The sequence below is a fragment of the Cervus elaphus genome, chromosome 23 (genome assembly GCF_910594005.1).
Source record: "Cervus elaphus chromosome 23, mCerEla1.1, whole genome shotgun sequence".
Classification (NCBI taxonomy): domain Eukaryota; kingdom Metazoa; phylum Chordata; class Mammalia; order Artiodactyla; family Cervidae; genus Cervus; species Cervus elaphus.
In genome coordinates this window covers 78,430,606-78,458,333 of record NC_057837.1, presented here as the reverse complement: position 1 = coordinate 78,458,333, position 27,728 = coordinate 78,430,606, and the positions used below count along the sequence as shown (strand labels likewise).

At 51.2% G+C, this 27,728-nt stretch overlaps 1 protein-coding gene across 6 annotated transcripts in view; it reads left to right on the top strand.

The window, feature by feature from the left end:
• NFATC2 (nuclear factor of activated T cells 2) overlaps nt 1-27,728 on the top strand; it is a 158,561-nt gene that overhangs the window by 84,413 nt on the left and 46,420 nt on the right. For all 6 annotated transcript variants that reach the window (XM_043884593.1, XM_043884594.1, XM_043884591.1 and 3 more), the window contains exons 6-8: nt 12,349-12,489; nt 26,187-26,242; nt 26,900-27,026. In XM_043884593.1, the coding sequence (XP_043740528.1) occupies nt 12,349-12,489; nt 26,187-26,242; nt 26,900-27,026 (324 nt within the window). The remainder of the gene's footprint in view (nt 1-12,348; nt 12,490-26,186; nt 26,243-26,899; nt 27,027-27,728) is intronic.

The window sequence follows — 27,728 nt, the reverse complement described above, 5'->3', positions numbered from 1 at the left end:
CTGGCAGATGACTCAGTCTTCAGGATGGGGCTGTGGTTTGCAGCAAGGTGGGGAGCCGGAGGGACCCTTGACAGGAGCCCCATCCCTCTCCATCTCTGGGTCCTTCCAGCCCCTTTATCTCCCATCAGCCTGAGATTTTTAAGGATCCTCACTGACTGCACGCATTTCCCCAGGGTGTTAAAAAGTAGTTCGAACTCTGAACAGAGCATTTTTTTTTTCCCTTCTCATAAAAAAGCATTTGGCTGATTCAACTACTGTGCTTTGACAGATAAGGAAACCGAAACGTTCTTGGTAAGGTGATTCACTCGTTTTTACTTGGTAGGGAGCTGAGGTAGAGTCTCCAACTTTCAAGTTCCATGAAATACCTGCGTTTGGTTTCTATGACACCCTGCCTTTCTGGCAAGAGCAGAGCTACTGATGGACCACTGTCCCCTCTCACAGGGGGACGTCAGAATCCTCTGCCGTTCCGTCTCCTCCTTTGCTCTGTTTTCCTGGGTCAGCACCTGGCAATTTCACAAGCATTTATGGGCTAATCGGCTCCCCGTTCATTTGGTTCTTAGGGATGCATACAATACTTGTCGACACAACAGTCCCTGACACCGTGCGTGCATGCCAAAGAGTCGTGTCCGACTCTTTGCGACCCCAGGGACTGTAGCCCACCAGGCTCTTCTGTCCGTGGGATTGTCCAGGCAAGAATACTGGAGTGGGTTGCCGTACCCTCCTCCAGGGGATCTTCCTGACCCAGGGATCCAACCCACATCTCTCACGTCTCCTGCATTGGCAGGCAAGTTCTTCACCACCGGCACCACCTGCAAAGCCCCGTATCGACAGAGTATGTGTACTATAAATACTTGTTCACGAATTGATTTCACGTACTCCCTTCGGGGAAGGTGAGCTGGTAAGAAAAACACTTAGTGGGTGGGCTGCTGCTGATTTGCAGGGTTAACTTATTGACTTTGGAGGAATCCTTACTACACGATGTCTCAGGGATCAAGGGTGATTTCTCAGAATCTAGTGGAAAAATCTCGAACAAGGCCCTGGAGGCCACTCTTTGGAAAGCGGGGTTACTTGCTGGAAAGGCAGATCCCTTCTGTTTCTTTTCTGGCCGGCACAGCTGAGGTCCCATCTCATTTGTGCCCGGAGAGACGCCCCGTGCTGTTTCCTAGCCTCGTTTCCACTCGCTCCTCAGTGTTGCCAAGGAGGTCTTTTGAGTTTCCTCCCCTCTTCGCAGCAGAGAGACTGTTTTGAACCTTCTCAGGCCTCCCAATTCTGAAGGCCACCCCCACCCTCGCCAGGCAGATAACCCTCCTCCTACTCGTAGGAGAACGTGGACGAGGTCAGAAGGGAACACCCTGCCTTGCCCAACAGTCAGCCTCCACACGATCGCAGCTGTGGGCAGCCTCTCCGCATCCAAGCCCCTGGACGTGGGACAGTTCTTACCCTTGGGTTGCTCTGAGCTCTCAGCTTCAGCTGCAAGTCCCCTGTGACAGAGCAATCCATGCTGTCCCTCTTGTGCAAATTCCCAGGACGGGTGAAGCCAGATACCACCGCTGGGGAGCCTTCCAGCAACAGACATCGACTCTCAGAGATCCGGAGCGCACAAGCCTGAGATCAGCGTGTCGGCAGGGGTGGTCCCTTCTTGGAGGCTCTGGGGAGACAGTTCCAGGCCCTTCTCCTGGCTTCCGGTGGGGGCTGGTGGTCGCTCTTGTTCTTTGGCTTGTACACGCGACACTGCATCTCTGCCTCCGTCTTCACAGGATGTCCTCTGTGTGCGCCTTTCTGACCCCTCTGAGGTCACTGTCATTGGGGGTCAGCACCCCCACTCCAGGATGACTTCGTCTGCATCCTCGTTTATGTCATCAAAGGCTCTGTTTTCAAACAGAGGGCGCGTTCTGACTTCTGGGGGGACGGGAAGCCTTGATGGCGGCCCGGTTCAGCCCGCCGCACTTGCTCAGTGGAATTTCTTGGCTTCCCTCTCCTCTCTGCTCCGCAGTTCCCAGATCTGCTGGGATCTTCCTGTGGCTCCTGGGCTTCTGCCTGCACTGTCCCCTCCATCCAGAATGCTAGTTCTCATCTTAGCTGAGTGTTGGAATCACCTGGGAACTTACAAGATAAAATGCGATGTCCACCTCTGAATCAGAGAGTCTGATTCAGTTGGTCTGCAAGGAGGTCTGGGCCTGGAGACTTTTAGAGGGGCCTGGTGATTCTGACTGCCCCCCCGTCCCCCGACGAAGTTAGACACCCACCGCCGTGCCCGTCCACCATCCTTCCATTGCTCAGTTAAGCCCTCCTTATCCAAAGCCCCTGTTTAGACGGGCCCCCATAAGGGGGAAGCTTGCCCACCCTGCACAGGGTTCAGCGTGCCCCTCTCTATTTGCTGACACCTAATTTACCTGTCAGTCTCTTCGTTAGGATTAGGGGCCAGTGGGGTGTTCGCCAGGGCCTGGCACACAGCCGCTGACTCTAGAATGTTTGTTGAAAAAAAATGAAAGCATGAAGACAAGCATCTCCAGGCTGCCTGGTGGGGTAGAAAGACAGTGTGGACGTGTCCCTCACCCCATGAGAGCCTCCCCTGGGTTTTCTCCCTGCCTGGCCAGGGGGCCTGTCTGGTCATCGCATTTCAGAAAACACCTACAGCGGTTCCTGCTGAGCCGTGCCCGCTCCGCATGCAGTGCAAGTTCCCTTTGCTCTTTCTGCAGGAATTGGGGGTGTGGGGACGAGGTGTGGGCTAGAAAATGGCTTTTCTCATATGCTGTTTGCAGTGTCTCTTTTGTGGCACAAATATGTTTCACCAAGCTGTAATTACGATAGCCGAGATGGCACAGACGCAGTGGTTTTTGACACTTGTGTACACCCATGTGACCACCACTCAAAGCAAGACCAAGGGCGTTTTCCTCCACTCCTGACGCTTCCTCCTCCCCCACCGCCCCCTCCCCAGCCCCCCACACAGGTAACCACTCGTGTGGTTTCTGTCACCTGGGGGAGCTTCCCTTCTTCCAGAACTTCATGTCACGGGCTGGTACGGCATGGACTCTTGTGTCTGGTTGGTTCCACTTAGCATGATGTTTTTTGAGATCCAGGGCTGTTATTGTGTGATTTGGTGGTTCTCTCTCTATTTTTTTAATTGCTGAACAGTATTCAGTTGTATGAATATAACAATTGTTTATTTACCACTGATAGACATTTGGGTTGTTTCCGGGGTTTGGGGATCATGAAAAAGGCAGCTATGAACATTCTCCTTCAAGGCCCTTGTGGACAAATGCTTTCTTTTCTTTTGGGTGAATGAATACCCAGAAATGGAATTGCTGGGTCACAGGGGAAAGTGTATGTTTCAATGTATGTGTTTTCCAAATCATTCTACACTCCGTACCAGGGCATCTGGGAATTCCTCTTGCTCCACGTGCTCACCAGTACTTGGCTCTGTCCCTCTTTCGAATCACAGTCTTGCCAGTGAGTGTGGGATGGTGCCTTGTTGTGCATAACCCATCATTTGCATCTCCCTGAAGACTAGTGCTGCTGACCCATAGTCTGTATACTTATTGGATATCATATGTCTTCTTTGCTAAAGTGTTAGTGCAAAGATTTTACATTTTTTATTGGGTTACTCATATTTTTTCTTTTTTAATTTCTGGCTGTGCCACAATGCGTGGCTTGCGGGATCTTACTTCCCTGACCAGGGATTGGACCCATGCCCCCTGCATTGGAAGTGGAGTCTTAACCACTGGACCTCCAGAGAAGTCCCTTGTATTTTTATTGTTAATATGCAGTAGTCATTTATGCATTGTCAGAGTTATGTATTATGAATATTTTCCCCCAGTCTGTTGCTCGCCCATTTATTTTCTCAATTGTGCCATATTAAGAGCATCAATATTTTATCTTTATGAAGTCTAATTTATTCTCTTCTTTGGGGATTATTATTCTTTACATTCCCCTAAGAAATCTCTGCCCATTTGATGATAGCAGACATACTCTCTTCTGTTTTCTTCTAAAAGTTTTTTGATTCTGGCTTTTATTAGGAGATTTACAGATAAAACCATCTCAGATCCATTTTTGTGTGTGGTGGGAGGTAAGGTCCAGTCCCATCGTTTCCCATGTGGAAATGCAATTATTTCATATGCTGTTCTCTGAAAGTGAGAGCGTAGACAACCTGCCTGTCCCTCCCTCACCAGCTCTCCCTCACCGCTCCACCTCACTCCCGAAGTCTGGTGTGGGAGGTGGGTGATCGCACGGCAGAGCTTTGTGGAAATCCTTAGAATGAGGAAGACCAGACGGGCAAACTGATCGCACTTCTCTTCATAAATCAGAGATGCTCTCTTGTCCGTCTGCCCCTGCCAGCAGCCAGAATGACCCACATGACTCTTACGGGCTCCTTAACGTGATTCTTGCAAATTAAAAGCATACTTTGCTCTTTCTGTTGTTCAGTCGCTAAGTCACATCTGACTCTTCGTGACCCCATTAACTGCAGACACCAGGCTGCCCTGTCCTTCACTCTCTCTTGGACTTTGCTCAAATTCATGTCCTTTGAGTTGGTGATGCTATTTAGGCATCTCATCCTCTGCGGCCCCCTTCTCCTTTGGGAGTATATCATATAGTGCTAGCAACTAGGGATCCAGCAGTGAACAAAACAAAGTCCTGGATATCCCAGAGGTCACATTCTAGTGGGGAAAATCCACAGTCAACAAGCTGGCAAAGACATTATTTCAAACAAAACTGAATGTCACGATGGGCTTCCCTGGTGGCTCAGTGGTAAAGAATCTGTCCGCTAATGCGGGAGATGTGGGTTTGATCCCTGGGTCGGGAAGATCCTCTGGAGTAGGAAATGGCAACCCACTCCATTCTGCCTGGAAAATTCTACGGACAGAAGAGCCTGGTGAGCTACAGTCCATGGGGTCACAGAGTCAGACTTGACTGAGTAATTGAGCAGACACATACCTATTTATCTATGGCCGCACACTGCCGCATGTGAGGTCTTAGTTCCCGACCAGGAGTCGAACCTGCAGCCCCGGCAGTGGAAGTATGGAGTCTTAGCCACTGGACCGTTGGGGAAAATCTGTTTAGCACCATGCCTGGCACAGAGCAGATGCTGATATATACTTGAAGACCAGAGGGAGAGAGGAGAGGAGGGAGACAGGGAAGTGGTAAAGGACAGGCAACAATTATTAGTCACCCTGCGTGTCGAGCACTTTCTCCGTTGCTCCTGAATCCCTGTGAGAACCCTAGGAGCTCAGCATCAGTCCCCATTTTACAGATGGGAAGACCAGAGCACAGAGGGGTCAGGCTAATAGCTCTGTGGTCCCACCGCTAGTAAGCAGCCAGGCCAACTGTGACATCCATGTCCTGCTAAATCCCAGGACACCCAGGCTGAGCTCCATCAGGCGTGACGATGGTTGATTAATCATCTCACAGAAGTTGGAGACCAGCTTGGCGACCCTCAGGGGGCTGTGGGCGCCCTCCCCCCGCCGCTCCACGCTGGATCGCCGCCCTCGAGAGGGTATAGCTGCAGATCTGGAAGGGCATCGGGGCATGGAACAGAGGGCAGGTGGGCCAGGCCTCTGCCCTGAGGTGGCTTTTAAGCAATGACCAAGGAGCCACGTGTCAGAAACATCAGAAACCAACATGATGGGAGGCAGCAGCAGGGTGCTGGTTAGGACTCGGGCCCTGGGCTCACATCCTGCTTCTGCCACTAACTGTTTAGTCCCAGGGAAGTTACTTAGCGCTCTGTGCCTCAGCCTTCTCATCTGTAAAGTGGGGCTGGTAAGAATGTTAACATCTGTTTCAGTAGAATAACCCCAGTGTCTCCCTTGCGGTATGGCTCGTCCTGCCCCCACGGTCGCTGTCCCCGATGCTCTGCAAAGCACGTGCTGCCTACCTCTCTCTGCCCCTGTGTCGCTGCCAAGAGCACACAGCCCAGGTGGCAGCAGGTCTGGGGGCTCAAAAACACTCTTTGCCTTAGGTGACCTGGCAGCAAGTCGCAACCCTGCTGCTCAGCGGAGCTCAGATGGTTATCTGCTGTGGGTTGGCTGGGTGGCAATTACAGGAAAGCTGGGTTTTGGGGAGCCCAGGATTGGGGTGGCGTCTCCGCTGATTGATAGGGTTACCTGACTCTGGGATTGTGGCCTTTTACCGAGCTCATTTTGCAGGGGTGTGGCAGGCAAAACTCCCCTTCATTGAAGAGTTGCTCTGTGCCCCCAGCTGCCATGTATGTTAACTCATTTCCATCCTCATCATAGCCTCAGAACACTTTTTTTTGGGTCTGATTCAAGGGCACAAAGATTTTCTCCCATGCTTCTAGTTTTTAAAAGTTTTATCATTAAAAAAAATTTTGGCCACACCATGCGGCATGTGGGCTCCTGGTTCCTTGACCAGGGATCAGGCCAACGCCCCTGCGTTGGGAGCATGGAGTCTTAGCCACTGGGCTGGGCCACCAGGGAAGTCCCCCAGCCTCGTAGACTCATCTTAAAGACTAAGCTTGTATTTGGCGAGCTGAGGTTCAGAAGGGCTAACTGATTTGCTCATCACATGGTTGGCAAGGGCAAGGGCGAAGCTAGGGGTTAAAGCTCTTGTCCAGTTCTCTGCCCTGGTTGCCTGGGTCCCCCAGTGGCCAGGGAGCTCACAACTCAGGTGGAGACTCACGGAGCCGCCTGGAAGGGTCTTGGTTACTGGACACCCATGGGACTATTCTTCGGGGCTCCTTGTGAGTCCGGTGGCGTGGGTCCCCCCATGGACCCAGTGCCGTGGGGACTGGAGGGGAGGTCCCAGTCCTGCAGGGCCCGGGGTTCGTGTTCCATTTTCCGTATGAGGACGCTGAGACCCCCTGAGGTCCAGAGCTGGAGGGCGGTCTTCAGCGCCGCGGACCCCCTATATTTGCAGACGTTGTACCCCACTCCTGTGCTGTGGGTGCTCACAGTTCGCTCACACAGGTGAACCCGCGACTCAGGGAGAATTGGGCTTCCCTGTCACCATCTCCCGCTTCCCAGGGAAGACCCAGCAGCAGCCAGGGCGGGGGCCTAAGGGGCCGTCTGCCGGGCCTGCTCCCCGCCTCTCCTGGGCGAGGCCACAGCACCGCCTTCTGGGCCAGGCCAGGCTCACGGCCAAGGCCAGGGGCCCGGAGATCAGGCGAGAAGGGCTCTGTGGCTGGGGGATGGTCAGTGCTGGAGCCCGGGTGAGACTGACGTGGCGGGCCGGGGGCCCTCGAGGTTCAGGCTGGCTGGCTGCTTTCCCACTAAGTTTCCCCTATTTTGCTGAAAAGGAGTCCCTCCGGGTGGGGGAATCTCACAGTCTGGGGTCAAGTTCTGCCAGCCCGCCTTCCGCCTTCCGTAGCTGTGAGCTCCCAGGGGGGTGGAGCTCCTCCTCCGGGAGGCTCAGCGCCCTCAGCTCCAGAATGGGAATCGTTCCTGCTCTGTGGTCTCATGAAGTTCAGCCATAAAAATAAACAGAACTGACGCTCACAGAGCTCTGACGAGGTGCCACACACTTCCTGTGCGCCAGCTCATTTAATCTGCAAACAGCCCTCTGAGGTCAGCACTGTGTGATGCATTCCCATCTTATAGATGAGAAAACAGAGGCAGGGAGAGTTGAAATGACTTGCCCAAGGTTCCCCAAGCTAAGATATCAGCGAGCTGGGCTTCAGACTCAGGCAGTCACCTGTTGGCATCCTTCCTTTGACCCATGACCATGAATTGCCTCATTATGTGTGTGCTTTATAAAGTAAAGAAAAACGTGTTTGAGAAGTCTCTGGGATCCAACGCACTCCCTTGGGCAGCTGTGACCATTTGCAGCTGTTAACAGAACGCACCTACCCTGCGTACCTGATCTCCCTGGCCAGCCTCTCCTCCTCTCCCCTGTGGTTCTCGGGCATCCTTGGCCAGGCAGCCCCGTGACGGAGAATGGCAGGCAGGCAGACAGTCAGCAGTGTCCCCTGTCCAGGCCGACCCGGAGGACCCTCCTGGGGTGAATTTCCTTCACTTAGTCTTTGCTGCCGCAGCTCGACTCCCCATCAACCACTGTTGCTAGTGAAAGTAAACACCCAAACGGGCTAAACCAACAGCGCCCTGTTGATTCAGAGCTTGTAAAACCCAGGAGCCCCAAGCCACTTTATGATGTGCCAGAATCCAGGGGCAGGAGGGAAGCCTGGGGGAAATCTCCCGGCTTTGAGGGCCACCTTGATGCTTAAGCAGGAGCGGAGGGGCTGGCCTCCGCCCACAGGTGAGGCGTGGGCTGTGGGCTTAGCTTTAAGCTGCTGACCCGCGGCGGCTTGGGCTTGCTTAGACCGCTCTAGGGCTGGGGGGCTTGGAGGGGCTGGCCCTGCTAATGGTTGAAGAGCCGAACGGGACTCGGTGGGGGCCGTCGGGGACGGTGTCGCAGGCCTGGGAGGACCAGTGGGCTTGCGGGGAGCCCTGCCTCCGTGACGGTGTCACCCCAGTGAGTAGCCCTCGGTGTCAGAGGGTTTGCATCAGAGAGGGAGGAGGAAGCGGACCCGGGGGTACTTTTGGTTGCTGTTTGCGTCTCCTCAGTTCCTCTTTCAGAGGCTAATTGGATTCGTTTGCTTTGCCTCTGGGCTCTCTGCGGGCGCAGGGCCTCCCCTGGAGGAGGTCCCCTAGTCCTCAGGTGGCCTCTTAAGTGTGGGGCTTGGCTCTCATGCAGAGTGTGTGCAACAGGTCGCCTGGAAAGATTGTAAAAATGCAAATGTCCAGCCTCCTCCAAGAGATGCCAGGGCCCAGGGTTAGGGGCGTGACCTGGGCGGCTGCATTTTTATGAAGTGCCTCCCCCAACCAGGGGACTTGGGAACCCCACTTTGAAAAATGCTGGGGCTCAGGGCCAAGACACCTGGGTTTGGGGTCGGGATCCAGCAGGAGCAGCGCCGATGAGCGCGGTGCCGTGTGTAAACACGTGGACAGCCGCAGGTGTTGGGTGGCACGGGGCAGCCGCTGCAGGAACTGCGGCGCATCGTGGTGTTTGCTTTACCGGCCGGGATTTATTAGATCAAATATGCTTTCTGTGAATTCTCCCATTTAACCCCCACAACAGCCTGTGAGATGGGTCTGCTGGTGGCCCTGTTTTTCAGATGGGCAAAGTGAGGTTTCGAGCTGGGAAGCCCCCTACAGGATCACCTGGTGGGGACTTGACTTGAACGGTCCCAAGCGACATTCTCATGAGGGAAGGGGCTGCCCCTCCGTGGAGCTGAGTTCTGAGCATCTGTCTGTCTGTAAAATGGTAGAACTAGGGCTGGAAAATCATGTTTGTTTCAACTGTCCAGCTGATGCTCATGTGTAGCCAGGGTTAAGCAGTACTTCTCCCCCTGGACAGCTCATAAGAGTCAGCTGGGTTCCTTGTTAAGCTGCAGAGTCTTAACAAGGTTCGCTAGGTCTGGGGTGGGGCCCAAGGTTCTACATCTCTAATATCACCCTTCACCCCCGGTCCCGTCCCTGGGATGCAGGCCACACTTTGAGTTGCAAGACCACAGTTCAGATAAAAGCTTATAGGAAGCGAGACTGGACTTTTGTCTTTACATTTTCATTAGAAAAGATGGTTTTCGTTCAGGTAGTGAGAAGCAGGGGTTTCCTTGGTGGCTCAGATGGTAAAGAATCTGCCCGCAATGTGGGAGACCTGGTTTCAATCCCTGAGTCGGGAAGATCCCCATGGAGAGGGGCATGGCCAGCCACTCCAGTATTCTGGTCTGGAGAATTCCATGGACAGAGGAGCCTGGTGGGCCACAGGCCATGGGGTTGTGAAGAGTCTGACACGACTGAGTGACGAAGCATCATGGAGAAGGGGTGGGAAATGAAGATTCGGTCAAGGGAGAATCAGTTGGTTGCCTGAACCTATGAGGCTTTGGAGAGAGAAGCGATGAGGTTGCTTCAGGAAGTAGCCAAGCTGTGTTCACAGCAGTGCTTGGTGATTCACGGAGCAGCTGGCCGGGCCAGCCTCCCGCCTAGCGCTGAGAGCTCATGGCCACGTCCAGTCCCCGGCCTGGCTGGACGCGAGCCCTTGGCCGGCTCGCCCAGGAGCGATGACTCAGGCGTTCCACCTGCAGAATGGGCGGCATGGGTCTTGCAGCCTTCCCACCCCTTCATCCCTGGGACCAAAAGCCCCTCCTCGCCCCCCAAACGCATCCAAGGCCGATCCGAAAAACTGGGCCCTGCTTTTCTAGGTGGTGTGACTGCTGTTTTCACTGCTAATAAATCTCCATTGATGGCAGCTCAATTAGGAAGTCACACACAACTCCTCTATTGAAAGAAAGGATTAATAACCCAGCCCATGTGGGAGAAATTAGCAGCTCCTGCCGAGAGGCCTTTTTAATATGTGCCCATAACTGGGAGCCCCTTAGAACCACGCTGGCTGGCTGGGCCTTGGGAACAGAGAGCCTGGGCTGGGCCTGGGATGGGGAGATACTGGCCGGGAGGTCACTGAGAGTCGCTGGGCTATGTTTTCAGCGTACGGTGTCTGGGAGCGTCTTATCCACAGCAGACTCCTTAAAGGTTGTCGCGTGCATGGTTGCTGCTGAAGGCATGGGTTTCAACATGGCTCCAGGGCAGAAGGGACAGGGTGCTGGACCTGGAGGTCCAGGCCGGCCGGGAGGGCAGGGTTAGGCCCGCGCCTCGGGCCTCACGCAGCTGTGTCCCCGGCTCCCGGAGGGGGCGGTCCGCCGGCCCCTGGCACAGAGAGGGCTGGCCCTCTGCCCAGTCCTCCGGCTCTGGGAGGGACGCCAGGAGCTCAGCTGACTCACCCAGGGGGCGGGCCGGCTTTTGCGGCCCACGCTGCCGAGGCGAGGCCCAGGAGACGGTCCCTCGTGTCGGCTGGAGCCATTTCTCACGCTGCCCAGGGCAGGCATCCGGAGAGGGTCTTCACTCTTTCCTGCAGCCTGCCCTCCAGAAGAACTGGCTGGACGGAGGGGTAAAGGGAGGGGTCTCTGAAGCTGGACAGGCCAGCTCTTGAGGGCTCAGGTCAAATCTCAGCATCACCATAGCTGACTTCTAGGCTTCCGTTTTCTCCCCAGAGGCATATAATTTCATTATACTTCTTTCCTTAGAAGGTTACGATGAGCGTTCAAGTATATCATTGTAGTTACACACTCAGCCTGTCCCATTCCTCATTGCAGATACAGATGAGGATATAGAGATAGCCATGTAGAGATATTGAGATAAATATGTGTCAAGATATATTGAGATACATCTGTATCCATCCATCCATCCATCCAACCATCCATCCTTGCTTCCATCCATCCATCCACCAATCCTTCCACCCCTTCTACCCATCCATCTCTGTTCACTCATCAGTCTTTCCTTCTTACCTTCTATCCATCCTCCCTCCTCCTTCATTCCCTGTCTCCCTCCCTCCCATCTACCCACCCATCCCTACATCCATCTCAAGCACCCCCTGCTAAGTCCTAGGCACTGGGCCCAGCCCTGGGCTCACAACACACGCAAAGCAATGCTCCTCTCTTCTGGGCTTACTTCTCTCGGGGAAGAGATGAAATGCAGATGAACCAAGAATGCTGCAGGTAGCATTTCTGAAAGTGGAAAGTTCTCTGGAGGTGAACTAAGCAGGATGGAGCAGGATAAAGAGGAAAGAGAAGGGGGAGGCACCGTCAGACAGATGGTCAGGTGGCCCTGCTGTTAGCTGTGAGGGGGAGGGTGGAAGGGTGGGGCAAGGAAGCCTCTCCTGAGGAGGTGACATCTGTGTAGAAGCCTGGGAGAAGTGGGGAAGGCAGCCGTGCAGGCAAGTGCGGAAGAACCTTCCAGAGAGGAGGGCCTGAAAGTGCCAGCCTTCAACGATAGCAGTGTGCTGTGTGTTTCAGAGACGGTGGGAACATTCTGGAAGGTGACTGGAGGGGAGTGAGCGAGGGGAGTGTGAGAAAATGTGGTCAGAGACGTGATGGTGGTGAACTGTGTTCAGAATGGCGAATGAGTTCCGAGGCCAAGGCATCTCAACTCTCGGGAATCAGGCCCTCAAGTTTACGTGCATGAGCTGTGTGTGTGGTTGCCGTCAAGTGCAGAGGAGAGTGCCCTCTAGCAAAGGAAACCTCTTACAGAAAGGTTGATTTGCCTATCCTTTTATTTAAAAAATCAAATTCTTATTCTCCTCTCCTTCTTAAAAGGAGAACAGGCATCGGTCTCTTGAGTCATGAAGATGAACTCTCCTAACTTGTTGTTAGGAGAAAATTAGCCCCAAAGACTTCGGGCACGTTGACAAGAACATAGCATTTGCAGCGTCACTGGTTGCTGGGGTGAGGGTTCCGCGTTGGCAGTGACAGAGGTGGGCAGAGTGCCCCGTGCCCCGTGAGACCTCGGGACGGTTCCGAGTGGGCGTCTCCCGTCATCACAGCGGGTCATTTTCTCTCGCCCACAGCCCAGCGGTCCGCCCACGAGCTGCCCATGGTGGAGAGACAGGACACCGACGGCTGCCTGGTGTACGGCGGCCAGCAGATGATTCTCACGGGACAGAACTTCACAGCTGAGTCCAAAGTCGTGTTCACGGAGAAGACCACAGGTCAGACCGCCTTCCGCGCGCCATGCGAAAGTGGCCATCGTTTTCTTCTTGATGTGGGGGGGTTAGAGCCCATCGTGTAGTGTTTTCCTTACTCACTCGGGAGAAGTTCCCTGGTCTCCAGCGATCTTGATATCGACACGGTCCACTGTTGTGTGAATGTCCCATGGCGTATCTTAACTCACCCTGGCTTGTTTGGTTGGATGAGAAGGCTTTTCCCACCCCCAACTCTTGTTTTAAAATTATTTTTTACACATAAAGAGACACCTTTTTTTTTCTTTCAGATTTTAGACGGTTATCAAACAGGAGTAGCCACAGCACAATGATTAATCCTACATGCTGGATATCGTACATCCAGGCCCTGGGTTTCCTGGGTTCACATCCTGCCTTTGCTACTTACTCACTCTGTGATCTTAGACAAAATACCTGACTTTTCTGTGCCTCTGTTTCTTTATGAATAGAATGACTATAACAAGAGTTATTACCCCATAGGGTTGTCAGTTAAACGAGTTAATACGTGTCAGGTAATTATGACAACACCAGGTATGTTGTAAGTCAATAAACATTGGCAGCTTATATTTTTATTGTAACTAATACTGCGGTTAATCTGGTTATACTTGTAGGACTAATTAATTAGTCTTCTTACACATGAAACTCCACGCGTATCTTTTTTGTTTATGTTGGGTTTATTCCCATGTGGGATTTTGGGTAGTCATTTTGAGAGCTTTAAATACATATTGCTTTGTAGAATTCAAATTACCTTCCGGAAACTTACAAATTGGAAACTTCCACCAATACTGGGCCGGTAGTGGTTTCCACCCATCCCGGAAATGCCCTGTTTTTTAATTTAAAAAATCGTGCTGAATTAGTACTTGAATTTTGCTCCCTTTGCTATGAGAGGTTTAATGGACATGTGTATCCTTTCTTAATTTGGGCCGTCTGTTCATGTGTTTACCAATGAGGACGTGGTAAAAAGACCATGGTCTGAAGTAGGAAAAATATCAGGTTATATAATTTGCTTGATAGTTACGGGTGCTAGGCTGAGTTTTTTTTTTTCTTCTTGCCTATGGACATGATTTCAGGTCAGATCAAAGGTGAGTTGATGTCTGTCTGTCTGCTGCCCTCAGCATGACCCACAGAAGATAACAGGCAGGCTGTCCACTGTGGGGTTTGCACCAGGGCGCCTCTTCTGGGGGTCGCCATTGACACGGGGTCATCGTGGGTCTGAGTGTCACTGAAAGGGGTGCGCCTTCCCCTGTCCACACAGAGCCTGCTCTTGGGATGGGCTGGCCCCGTGTCCAGGGTGTGAGAACTGCTTCCTCACATCATGGGAGCACGGTAGAAGGCAGATGACTTTAAAGAGGCTTGCTGATGCCGTTGCAATAGAAAAATGACATGAAATAGGGCCGTGGTGTGGGGAGACGGACGGATGGGTTTGAGCGGTTCAGAGGGCGCGTGGTCAGGCCCTGCGGGTGCGAGGGGCTGTGATGGTGTCGTGAGGAGGAACACGGACATGTAGGTGGGTGCGTTGCATCTGTCCTGTGGTTGCCAATCCTTTATTTAACCGTCCTCCTCTCACTGGGCATGAGGCTGCTTCCAACTTTGTGCTGTTGTAAGTGACTCTGTGACGAGCCTCCTGTTCGTGCCTTTGGTCAGCTAGGTAAGGGCTCACGCGCTCCAGCCAGACAGCTTGCGCTCAAAGCCCAGTCCTCCTCCTTCCTGGCTGGGGGACCTTGGACAAGTTGCTTAACCTCACTGGGCAGCACTTTCCTTCTCTGTATAATGAGGATGGTGACAGTCACACCTTATAGGATGGTCATGAGATTAAGAGCATAAATGCTTGGTTCACTTGTCCCTCAGAGTCTGCAATGGATTGGTGGTATCAGGACCCTGATAGATACTAAACTCAGAAAATGCATAAGTCCTTTGTGTACAGTGGTGTAGTATTTGGTGGGACCTGTGTACATCCTCTCATGTATTTTAAATCACTCTAGATTACTTAGAAGCCCTAATTCTAGGAAAATGCTATGCAGATAGTTGCCAGTGAGTGGCATGTTCAAGTTTTGCCTTTTGGAACTTTCTTAACTTTTTTTTGTTTTGAATATTTTTGTCTGTGGTTGGTTGACTCCATGGATGTGGAACCTACGGATACAGAGAGCCAACTGTATCTAGTAAGTGTTCCACATGTATTAGCTTATGATGTTTGTTACTGTTATTTCCTAAGGTTGAGGTGGACATGTGGTGTCTTGGGTTTAAAGGCATTGCACATCTTAATATATTTTGGAGGAGGCTTTATTTTTCAGGCAGTGAAACAGTGTACAAATTCTCTATGGCAAAAAGTTTCTGGGCTCTCATGAGACAGAGCAGACCTGTGTGTCTGGAGTAGAGGCTGGTTATCACCAGGAAGTGTTTTGATGAGCAGAGCCCAGAGCAGAGCGGTCTCCTGATGCCAGGTAGAGACACGGCCTTGACTTAGTCTGCACCTGAGTAAGGTAATAGGGAATCGTGGTGGGTTCTCGAGCAGGAGAGTGGCATGAAATGTAAATAGCCAAGTTAGTATTAGCCTCCCCAGCTTGGATGGGTCTCTAGGACCAGGAAATCATCCTGCTGGTCTTGTGCTGACTTCCACAAGAAGTGTGTGGCTTCAAGGCACCTTACTGGCAGAGCGGAAAATGCTGAGAATATATAGACAGCCTGTTCTTCATGTCCAGGTGAGCAGTCTCCTTGGGGGGCTGCTGGAAGTACGGAGGGATGGCTCGGGGACCAGGTGCTACCCAGTTCCTTGTGGAGCTAGGAGCCAGACAGCTTTCAACTGTCCTGGGAGCTCACGTACTTGTGAGGCTACTCAAGGGCCTCAGATGGGTATTTGCTGGATGGATGGAAGGATGGAAGGCAGGCAGGCAGACATTTACTCTCCTGCTTTCCTTCTCTTGGTTTCAGAAGAAATTTGTTTACCTCTTGAAGGGAGAAAAATCAGAGTCTCTTTCAGCTTTGAAAAGCTGCGTGTGAATAAGAGGAGTGATGACGTTTCCTCTCTGTGGGTGTGCCCTTAGCCCGCTGCTTTCTGCATCTTGTCCCATCTAACCAGACAAGCAGGTGGCTGAGCCTGGAGAAGTTGGGGAACTTTCCTGCAGATGATATCCAGCATCATCTTGTTATTCAGCTTCCCTGGACTTCTGATTCCAGGCAGTGAGTTACCAGTTTTCCCTCCCAGAGTTAAACGCATCAGCAAGCAGTGGGCACGCAGTGCATCAGGAGTGTTCCTTGTTACTTTTACGGTCTCTCCAGCATTTTCCTTGTTCAGGCCATGGGTTACTTATCGGTCACATACTGCCCCAGGCATAGGCCTCATGGGCAAACTTTGGGAGGTTCGTCAGCTGCGGTGGTTATTACCATTGTAGCTGTGAGGTCAGATGGCCTGAGTTCGAATCTGTGATCTGTGCGTTTGGTGGCTTTGCCATCCTGGGTAAGTCATTTCACCTCCTCTAAGCCAGCATTTCCTCTTTTGTAAAATACAGATGATTTACTTCACTTGAGAGATGGGGAAATTAAATGAGATGATACAGATTAGGCTCTTTGCATGGAGCTTGGCATTTTAGGCTCTATTATTAGCATCTTGCATAGATGCTTGTTAAATATTAGCAGTTGTTATTATATTTAGACTGTGGAAGGACAAGGCTGAGTATGATTTTATCTCATGGAACCAGGAGACGTTGAAAAACAAGAATGAGTGATAATAAACTAGGTGCCAAGCCTTATTCTGAGCCCTTGATAGGTATTAATATTAACAATCTGATTCCTCATGACAGCTCTAGAAGATAGCTACTATTCTTTTCTTTTTTTTCCCCTTTTTGCTGAGGAACTGAGCACAGAGGGGTTAAATAACTGAGTAAAGATCACACACCTGGTGAATGGCAGTGCTGGGTTGGCCCCTCGGGAGCCTGATCATTAGCTATTCTACTCTGAAAAAGGTCAGAACCAGGTGAGTCTGCCTGGAGATCCTTCAGCTGCTCTGAGCCACTGACTTGAGCCATTTTGTGGTGAGATAGCCTCTTGAGTTCTGCAGCGGGTCACTGAGGGCAGGGGGTCCTTTTAGGACTGTCCGATGTCTAACTGAAAAGACTCCTGAGTGGATGTGGTCCCTGGACCGATGCCAACGACAGGCTGCGGTGCGCGAGGTGCCCCTGGGCCCGGAGGAGTGGAGGGCTTCCCTGGCGGGATGTCTGGCCCCCAGAGGCTCCGACAGGTTGTGGGGGGATGCCCTTGTATTCGCAGGGAGCTGGTCTTGCTCTTTTGACCCCAAGCACTTGCCGCCCAGCCCGGGACCGCCTTCTGCAGGGGGAATCCCTGTTGCTCAACTTCTTTTTTCCAAAACGGCTCCGCGTTCCCATCTCCATGGACAGTTTGGCCGGCCGGGCCGCTGCGGGGTGGGGCGGAGTGGAACAGTTGAAGTTTTCCAAGGAAGGGGAACCCCAGCTGGTTCTCACATTAAGGAAAGGTGACAGCCTCCTGGGCTAATCTTAGCCCCCACGTTGGGTCATCCGCACCACCAGCTCCAGTGTGCTTTTTATAGCCGTCGACTGAAATGGAATTGGCAGTTTCCACTCCAGCAGGATGACAAATTGGAGGATGGTGGAAAAACAGTAGGAGAAGGGGAGCGTGGTGTTTCTTAAGTTAGAAAAGCTCAGTGTTTTGGAAAGTGGCATCTTATTTATAGCAGCAGTAATAATAATGATTATTATATTGTTTTTATTACTATTTTTAATGATTTGCAGGACTTCTAGGGGCCCGCGTGAGCTGGCCCTGGCCCGTCTGTCCAATTTCAGCCCTTTGGACTTGCCCCCTGGCTCCTGGGCCATAGCTATATTGTCTTCGCTCTGTCCTCAGACACCCCACTCTCCTTTCCATCATAGGAGCTTTGCTTTTGCTGTTTCCCAATGGGTTGCATCCTCCCATTTCTATAAGGTTCAGCTCAGAGGTGACGTCCTTAAGGTGCCCCTTCTTGACCATCTGCTCCAAAGGTGCTAGACCTCCCCCCCTTGCCCTGCCCTGCCTTCTCTGAAGTTCTTAGCTCTATGAGAATCACCTTTCTAAAAAACCATATTAATATTAATATGCATAGATGCTTAGATCTATGCTTAATATGCTTAGATACTTAAACCATTAATATTTTGGCTGCACGCGGTCTTATGAGATCTTTAATCTTCGTTGTGGCGTCTGAGATCCTTATGTGCAGCATGTGGGATCTACTTCCCCGACCAGGGATTGAATTCTGCATTGGGAGTGCAGGGTCTTAGCCCCCAGACCACCAGGGAAGTTCTATCTGCTGGAGAGATCTTGTCTATTGTTGTTTTTTTTTTTGCTCATTTATTATCTAGACTCACATTTAGAGTTCCTTGAGGGCTGGAACGTGGTGTTTGCTGCTGAGTCTGCAGCATCTGGAACAACCCTGGCCCTCAGTAGGTGCTTATGGTGGTTGTGGTTTAGTTGCTAAGCAGGTGCTTATACATGTTGCTGAGTGAATATATTTAATTGTCACACCGGCCTGGAGAGGCAGGCAGCATTAATCCGATTTTACAGATGAGGTCACTGAGGCTCACAAAGGTCAAGCCATGGGCCCCAGGTCAGTTCCCAGCTGGTGACAGAGCTGGAATCCCGGGAACATTTGTCATCAACCCCAGAGGAATCTCTCGAGTCACATCCATGAGGACAAAGAGGAACCCCACAGAATGGTCCATAGCTTCCTATTGACCATTTTCAGTAATTGCTGAAAAGCCTTTCTTATATTCTCTGAAATGTAAGAAATGTGTAACCTCCCCAGGCAAAGTTCACTCTGGGAAGTCCAGGCTGTTCCTGACTTCAGCTGGTAACCCTGGCCCCCGGCCACCCAGGCCTCAGGCGGAGTCGGGGGTCCCAGCAAAACATTGCAAAACAGGAAAAAATCTAAGGACACAAAAATAAAAGTGATGTGGCAGCGGAAACGGGGTTGCCATGGCTCCGCGCGACTCGCCGCGCCTGGGTGGGATCCAATGTTTTGGAAGGTTCCTCCACATGACACAGAGTTTTGGAATTTTTCAGCTGGTAAATCTTTCTTAATTCAGCCCCCCTCCCTCCCCCTGGCCCTAGCCAAGTAGCTCCGTGGCCCTCTGTGTCCCGCGGGGGCGTAGGCTGGAAGCGTGCCTGTGTCGGATTACTCAGCTTTGAAACTTAAATTGTTTGAAGAGAACTTGTGTTTTGTTTTGCTGGACGGTTTCTTGGACCAGTCTGATGGCAGAGGCTCCTATCACCTGTTGAGAGGGCAAATTGATTTTTTAGAAAGAAGGCGTGGGTGGTGGAATTGGAATTCCCTCTTTCCCACTGAGTCATCACATCCTAATGTGAGTCATTTTATGACTTGGAGGTTCCCAAAGGTTGTATTTTGAGCTTTGTTTAATAAATATAAATGCATATGCTTAAAATAAAAATTTTTTGCTAAATTAAGTACTTTTCCATGGATTCGTCCCCTGGAAACATTGGAACTCACTGAGAGAAGACACCTCCTCTTCCCACCTGTTTTTCTCCATGGGTTTGGCTTCACCCCATCTGGTGTCTTCTGAAACAATTGACTTGGTCTGGGAGTCTCTCTGTCTTGGACTTGCCTCTGGGAAAGGTCAGCCTTCAAGCTGGGCTTGACCATGACTAAGGCTCTGTAGACCTTTGCCCTCAGTGACTCATGTTGGCGGTGTCCCAGGTCCCTTGGGCCGGAGCCCACCACTTACCCACAGCTGGCTGGGGCTTTGAGCGTTCCCCCAACAACAGAAGTCAGATTGCAGCTCAGGAGCCCCTCACCCCGCCGGAGATAGAGAAAATGGTCTTCTTTTCAGAGGGCTGAGTGTTTGCCCAAACTCCAGCCTTCTCGTGTGCAAGAACAGACTTTGAAGGATCGTGCTATTTCAATGCCTTAAAAAGAGGACATGAGTTTTCTAATTAACATGGGCCCTAGTGTTTTCACCATCAGAAATTGTTCTTGGCGCCCACAGACTTTCAGTAATTTGCAATTAGCAGGCTGGAATTTCCACCCCCGTCGAGAAAATCATATCTTTTATTAACGAACTGTCTGACACCCTCTTGCGTTATTTTTTTTTTCCCCCTGTAGTTTTGGTTGCATACTTTTTTAAAAAGTAAGAGTGGTATGTGTTTAAGGGTAAGCAGGCTGAATTTTGGATCATCCAGCAGATTTGGCTTGAAGCCTGGACAGACCTCATCTTATGTGCTTTGGAACTTGGTTTCCCCATCTGTAAAAGGGGGTTTGGTGGCATCTGGGTCGTAAAAGGAGGTCGAGGATCTGAAAGTGCTGGGCCATGGTAGGTGCCCAGAAGATGTCAGCTGACTGTGCGCGTGTCCCCTGGGAGCTCGGTTTTCTTACCTGAGTAAGGCCCGGGTTGTCGTCTTGTCTGGGAGAAGGGTCGTTGCCGGCACAGGTGAGCCTTTCCCCTCCTCTCAGCTCCCAACCGTCAGACGCTGCTGTCACGCCTGATGCGATGGAGGGAGACTGACGAAAGGCCCGCCCCCTCCCCATCTTACAGATGGGAAGCCAGCTCACCGAGGTGGGCAGACTTCCTTGAGTTGACAGCACCCGTCAGAGGAAGGCTGGGTCCCACACCCCCACTTCCCGGTTCCCTGAGTGGCCGTGTGAGCTGGTGGAGGGCACCTAGGGATGACAGCCCATCGTGGAGAAGAGGTGCCCCTGGGCTGGGGCGAGAGCTGAGCTGAAATCTGGCCTCCATGCAGACGACGGGCTCATGCTCTTCTAGCCTCGCTCCTCCACGCACTCGGCCCCCAGGGTCTCTGTGGCTGCTCCCTAGATATTTATTAGAAACCTAGTGTGCACAGGTTCTGTGCCAGGCCCTGGGGGCATATGACCAAGGAGGTCCCTGCCCTCAGGGCGTGGCTAGTTTCAAACTTGCCTACAAGCAGGTCACCTTGAGATGGGAGGAGTGCTGTGAGGACAGGAACCAGTCCTAGGAGCAAGACCAAAGGGTCTGGAGGTTAAGAGAAAAGTACAGGATGCTAACTTAAATCCAGATTTCTTAGTTTGAGTGTGTCCCACGCAGTGGCACAGAGCTTGGGACATACTGATAGTTAAAAAAGTATTCCTTGTTTTCTGAGATTCACATTTAACTTGACAATCTGTATTTTTGTTTCTTATATCTGGTAACCATGGGCTGTGTAGTCAGGGAGGGCTTCTCTGAGGAGGTGGCTTTGCGCGGAGCCCTAAAGGTGGGAAAGAGGGAGCCAGATGGGCGGTCGGAAGAGTGTCCGGGGCAGGAGGAACTGCCCCGGGCCAGGGTCCCAGCCTGGGGCTGAGCCTGGGGTGTTCAGGGAACTGAAAGCAGACCCAGGCCGCTGGTGCAGGGTGAAGGCGCGTGGGACAGCAGTCAAGCCTGCGGAGGTCGCGGGGGGCGGGGGTCAGGTCAGGCTGCGCCCTGTGGACGTGGCGAGGAGTTTGCATTTCCTTCCAGAAGTGAGTAGCTGTCGGAGGCTTTTAAGCAGGCAGATGTCATGATTGAATTTACGTTTTTAAGACTGTTTTGGAGAATGAGCTCGGAGTGGAGGCGGGGGAGGGGGGTCACTGAGCACTCACTGCAGTTGTGCAGATGGGGACCCGGGGCGGGGGGCGGGGGGTAAGCCTACCGAGGAAGGGGTGAGGCGGAAGGAAAGAGGGGAGGTGTAGGAATCAGGCCCTTCCTCTCCAGCTCTCGGGAAACGCATCCAGGGCAGTGGCACCATTTTTGTGGTGGTTTAGTCCACTCAGTCGTGGCTGACTCTGTGACCCCGTGGACTGTAGCTCTCCAGGCCCCTCTGTCCATGGGATTTCCCAGCAAGAATACTGGAGTGTGTTGCCATTTCCTTCTCCAGGGGATCTTCCCGACCCAGGGATCGGACTTGCGTCTTCTGCATTGGCAGGCAGATCTTTACCACTGAGCCGCCTGAGAGCCCAGTGGTTCCATTCTGGGTGGATGAAATCCTAAGGGTCCATTCCTGACCCCCCACCTCTCATCTGCTCGGCTCATTAAGCCCGTGCATCCAGAGAGCGTGAGTTTTTCTGCTTGTTAAGCAATCGTAAAGAGCAGACCCAAATGACTTCAGCCATCTTCATGGAGAAGGGAGCTAATTTTAAAAAGCAGAGCCAGGCCTGGGAAGCATCACACGCGGTTTCCTAACCCAAACTGACACTTTGATTTCCTCCCGGTTCGCCTGGAGCCCAGTGGCACGCTCGCCGGCCCCAGTGAGGACGAGCTTGCTTCCCTTCTTCTGAGAGCGTGCTCCTTTCTGCGGGGGGTGCTGACGCGAGCCCACCACTGACACGAGGCTGACTGCGGAGACTCCAGCCTGGACCCGACGCTGCCCTGCTCGCCGCTTCCAGACGCACTGCTCCATCAGAGGGTTCAAGAGCTGCCTGCAAGAACTCCACTAAACCAACCGTCGGGGCCATCCACCCACAGACCCCCTGGCCCGGGGCCGCGTGCGCTCCTGGCACCACGGCCAAGTTAGAGCAGAGGCTGGGATGTTTCTTGAGCTGTGTGCTTCCCACCCCATTGTTTCTGTCTTACAGAGCCTTGCTGAGGCTTCTGTAGACCCAACCTCTTTGCCCAAAGGAGCTGGCTCTTTTAGCCTCTGAGTAAAGACTTGGAAGAGCCTATTTTGTGCTGGCTGCCAGCCCCTGTTAATTTAGGACAGGGGAAGTTTGCCCAAACATCTGCTCGAGAGACCGAAGTCCTTTATTTCATCTCAGCCCAGCGCAGTAGAAGCAGACTTGGTCTTCTCGAGCCTCTTCTGTTCTGGGCAGGTTTTCCGAGTCCCGGACCTAGGGTAGCAACCCGGAGGTGGATTACCTAAAATTATCTAGAACTCGGGCTGAGTGGCTCTGGTTGAGTTTGATTCCTTGTCTGCACCTGTAATAACAGGCTCCTTCCTTCAGTCAGTTCCCTCAAAGGATTCTTCACTGACACGCAGTGATTTCTCTTTGTGGGGTCTTTTTGCAGAGTGGCCAGTAGCTGGCCATTTCCCGAGCTCTGGCGATGGGCTGAGTGCCGGGGAATCCCGAGGTTGGTTTGTGCATTTAGTCCACCTGTGTTTATTGAGCATCTATTGAGCGCCAGACACGTCGTCCCGGGGAGAAAGCAGAGAACGAGACAGCGATGGGGCCCTGCTCTCTGGGAGCACTTCCCCACCCTCCATTCAGGCAGCCGGGCCAAATGTCTAAAACTGCCTTTGGGGCCTTAAAAAATGGAAATAATGGTGAAAAGACCCATATTTGAAAGGAAGGAAAAATCAGGCACCGTGCCACCTCTCAGAATTATTTTTTCAAGAGCAAAATCTTCGTTTCTAGGTGAAATTTCATCTTGAAATGTCAGCAGCTAATTAAAAAGCCACTAAGCCATCCTATAGGCCAGTTGGCTTTCAAAAAAAAAGGGGGGCTGTGGTAAACTACACCCTGGGCTTCCCGGGTGGCTCAGACCGTAAACAATCTGCCTGCAATGCAGGAGAGACCTGGTTTCATCCTTGGGTCAGAAAGATCGCCTGGAGAAGGGAATGGCAACCTACTCCAATGTTCTTGCCTGGAGAATTCCATGGGCAGAGGAGCCTAGCAGGCTACAGTCCACGGGGTCTCAAAAGAGTCAGACATGACTGAGTGACTAACACACAAACTACACATAACATAATACTGATCATTTTAACCATTTGTAGGCGTGTCATTCAGTATGAAAATGCATTCACAATGCTGAGTAACACAGCACTGCTTTCAGGACATCTCCCGTTTCTGAAACAGGAGATCTGTGCCTGTTAAATAATAAGTCTCTCCTTCCCCAGGCCCTGGTAACTTGCAGTCCCTTTTCTGTCTCTATGAATTGGCCTGTTCTGTGTGCCTCATATGAGTGGGACCAAACCATATTTGTCCTTCTGTGTCTGGTGTATTTCATGTTTTTAAGGTCTAAGCGTATAACACATATCAAAATTTGCTCCCCTTTAAGGCTAAATAATATTCCACTGTATGTATCAGTTCAGTTCAGTCACTCAGTCATGTCTGACTCTCTGCCACCCCACAGACTGCAACATACCAGGCCTCCTTGTCCATCACCAACTCCTGGAGCTTGCTCAAACTCATGTCCACTGATTCGGTGATGTCATCCAACCATCTCATCCTCTGTCGTCCCTTCTTCTCCTGCCTTCAGTCTTTCCCAGCATCAGGGTCTTTTGCAGTGAGTCAGTTCTTTGCATCAGGTGGTCAAAGTTTTGGAGTTTCAGCTTCAGCATCAGTCCTTCCAATGAATATTCAGGACTGATTTCCTTTAGAATGGACTGGTTGGATCTCCTTGCAGTCCAAGGGACTCTCAAGAGTCTTTTCCAATACCACAGTTCAAAAGCATCAATTCTTCGGCTTTCAGCCTTCTTTATGGTCCAAGTCTCACATCCGTACCATATGTATAGACCACATTTTGTTTTTCCCCTTATCCACAGATGGTCACTTGGGTTGTTTCCATCCCATGGACCTCTGTTTTCTTTGAAGAAGCACTTTTCTGCTTCAGCCACCACTTAGGTTATAACTGTTACTTACTGCAGCGATGTAATAAACTCTGATCATGTCAACAAATGACTGAGTCCTGGGGCATGAAATGAAGTCATGGCCCCTGAGGGTGTCCTGTAGGATGGGGGAGGCGGTAGGACAGGTGATGGTGGGGGTACCCAGAGGGGATAAACTTGGTCCAAAACAGGAGACTTCAGCTGAGTCTTGAAGGCCAAGCCACCACCAGTGCCTACTTCCCTCCATTAACTTGGTGGAGGAGCTGCATGGGCTCAGGAATCTGGAACCACGTGATACAAGAACTCAGTTCAGCCAGTGAGAGGCTAAGGAGGAGGGCGACACACCAGACATCAACATTGTTCCTTTCCTGGATTAATTTGCTGCTTGATCTTCTGACACAGCTCACACTGCAGCTAGTGAGGACGTGGTTTTTGATGAGGACCTGTGCTTAGCTCAAACTGCCATCTGAGAGGTGGACACGTGTCTCTTCAATGACCTGTGACCTGTCTCTGATTTTTAAAAAGTGAGGATTTTCTCAGAAGAGCTCTGTCCAGGGCTTCACACACTGGATGTACCCTATCTTGATGACTTGACTTCAGATTCCTTGACGTCTATCCATCCGTCCTCTCTTGCTTCCTTTTGAGCAGCAGCTGATGTCAGCTCCTGGTTTTTCCCTGCCCCCGTCAGCAGCCTTTGGAGCTGCTGACACTTTAATACATTCAGACATGAAATGTTTACTAGGCACCTATCATGTGCTGGGTGTTGGTGAGACGGTGGCAACTCTAACTTGGTTCCCTCCGCAGGGATCTCTTCCCTTTGGGCATAAACCTGTGTCTCCCCTCATCATTTCAGGACATGCAGGCTGACTTGTTGGAGAGGGCTCAAGTCGGCTTAGTGCTTGTTCTTTCTGCAGATCATCTTGATTGCATCAGCTTTGGTGGCAATCACAAGTTTTTATTACTTATTATGTTGGGAAATAGGTCCTCTACAAGTTGAAATAATGCTTGGAAACTCGGTTTCTTTGGGTAAACCTGCTGGTCCAAGACTACATGGTTCAAATCTAACCTATCACAGAAGCTGCTAATCACCGTGCTTGCAAAGAGAGGTGGGGGTCCTTTGGCCAAATGTCGGGACACGGTACATACCCAGCCCACCTTGGCGAGTTAATGCTACACCTGAGCAGATTAAAGGCTCTGAGCAGTCCTGCAGTAAAGAAATCCACTTGCCTGACTCTGCCTTTGCCAAATGCTTACTAGCTGGTAGAGCTTGCTTTCCTTTCTCATAAACCCAGTTAATATTCTTCAGAGCCAGTGCTCCACAAAACACCCTGGAAACACTTGTGGAAATGATTTGTTTCAGCCCCAAACTGCCCTCTGGCTGATGTAGGTGGTCAGCAAAAGAAATCTATTATTTGCAAACGCAGAGTTTTGTTTGGCCCAACTTGTTGGCCTCAAACTGGGGAGCCAGTGCCCTGCTCCAGGGAAGGAGGGTTTACCACCGAAACCTCTCCGCGCCTCTTGTGATGAGTCACGTGAGAGCCAGGCTCTCTGTTGACTAAAAGGTGGAGGGTGGGCGCCTGTGTTCCCTCCCTCTCCCAGGCCTCGCGAGCCAGGACATTGTTTAAACCTCCAAGGACAGAATATGCGAGCCACCTGTGTTCTCAGACGATGGAGAAGTCATGTCTGGGACAGCCACGGGTCTGTAATGGGGCCCCTGTGACCAAGTCTTGGCATATGCAGAACATTTTGGAAATAGTCTTTGGTTGAACAAAGCATATTATAAAGTAAAGCATATAATAATCCTTGTATTTTAAAGAAAGATGAAGATATTTAAATGTAGAGAAAAAAAGATAATGGTTTTGGGATGATGGACAATTTCTATTTTTTCCCTGATTTTGTAGCGTTGCCCAGTTTTCTATTGTCCATGTGCCTTCTCTTTGCAAAATGAAATGTGCGTTTATAGAAACAAAAATACGTATATGTACATACATGCACACCTAATGCAGACATGCAGGTGTACTTTACTGAAGTGATCAAACTTAGAAGCCAAGATCGGTATAAGTTGGTGAGTTTTTGTCTTAAATCTTCGGTTGCTAAGAATTCCTTCAAAGTCTGTCATTTCTAAATTTTTCCAGATGGGCAGCAAATTTGGGAGATGGAGGCCACGGTGGATAAAGACAAGAGCCAGCCTGTAAGCACCCAGACATGCTGACCAGATGGATGTCCTGTCCACCCCACACCCTGGTGTTCTCTTTCCCTCTTTTCTCTCCTTCCTGCATCAACGTCCCAGTGCTGTGGACCAAATAGGCATTTAGTGGGTATTGACTTGACGAGTGAATTGCATGTTTCCTGAGCGTCAGACCCTCTGATTTGTAACAGTGACATCTTAAATATACTTTGATAGAGTAAGTAGTAAGTCATCTTTGCTGCAGCTGAAAAGTCAAGTTCCCTTTAATTAGAATTTTGCCTGTAAGCCTGCAGGAAATGTCCTGAGCCTTTTTACTTTTATTTATTTTTATTGAAGTATAGTTGGTTTACAATATGCTGTTGGTTTTGGGTGCACAACAAAGTGATTTGGTTATGTACGTGTATACACATATACCCATATTCTTCTTTTAAAAACTTCTTGTCCATTATAGATTATTACAAGAGATTGAATACAGTTCCATGTGCTATAGAGCAAATCCTATTTGTCTGTTTTATGTAGAGTCCTGTGCATCTGTTAACCCCACACTCCCAATGTACCCCTCCCGACCAGTCCTTTTAGATGGGCTGGCTTACTGTGCTTAGGACCTTGGATAGGAATTTACTTGCGGTTGCAGTTAAATTACTGACAACTTTCTTTCAGAACATGCTTTTTGTTGAGATTCCTGAGTATCGGAACAAGCACATTCGGACTTCGGTGAAGGTGAACTTCTATGTCATCAACGGGAAAAGAAAACGAAGCCAGCCTCAGCACTTTACCTACCACCCAGGTAAGGAGTTCTCTCTGGAGGCCCCTTGGGCGTGAAGAGGCGGCACTGCCTGTGTGCGGGTGAGGACGCCTGTGATCTGCTGGGCGACTTTGGGCAAGTGACTCACCCTCTCTGAGCCTCAGCTTCCTCATCTGTCAGATGGCACCTTCCTTATGAGAGCTATAGAAATCAAATGCACGTAAAGTGCTTGGGACCGTCTACATCCATGATATTAGCTGTTGTTGTTACTATTTTTCTTTGCAAGGGCAGAATAAGAATGGGGCACATGCAGGCTTGTTTACTGGAAGATGGCAAGGTTGCTGACTCCTCTATCGTAGATCTGACCATAATAGAGGCAGAAAGTGAATATGCTGTAAAATCCAGATCCTTAGGGACCCCACAGTAGGTGGTCACTTGACAGATAAACAGTTACTGGGCGGATGACCAGGCCAGGAGGCCTCATTCCCACTGAGCACCGCCATCCCCAGATGGGCAACGAGAGCCATGTTTCATTCACCCCTTTGCCCACTCAGTGCCAGGTACTGTTTAGGGTGGGCTTCCCTGGTGGCTCAGACGGCAAAGAATCTGCCTGGGATCCAGAAGACCCAGCTTCGATCCCTGGGCGGGGAAGATCCCCTGGAGAAGGAAATGGCAACCCACTGCAGTATTCTTGCCTGGAGAATCCCATGGACAGAGCAGCCTGGCGGGCTACAGCCCATGGGG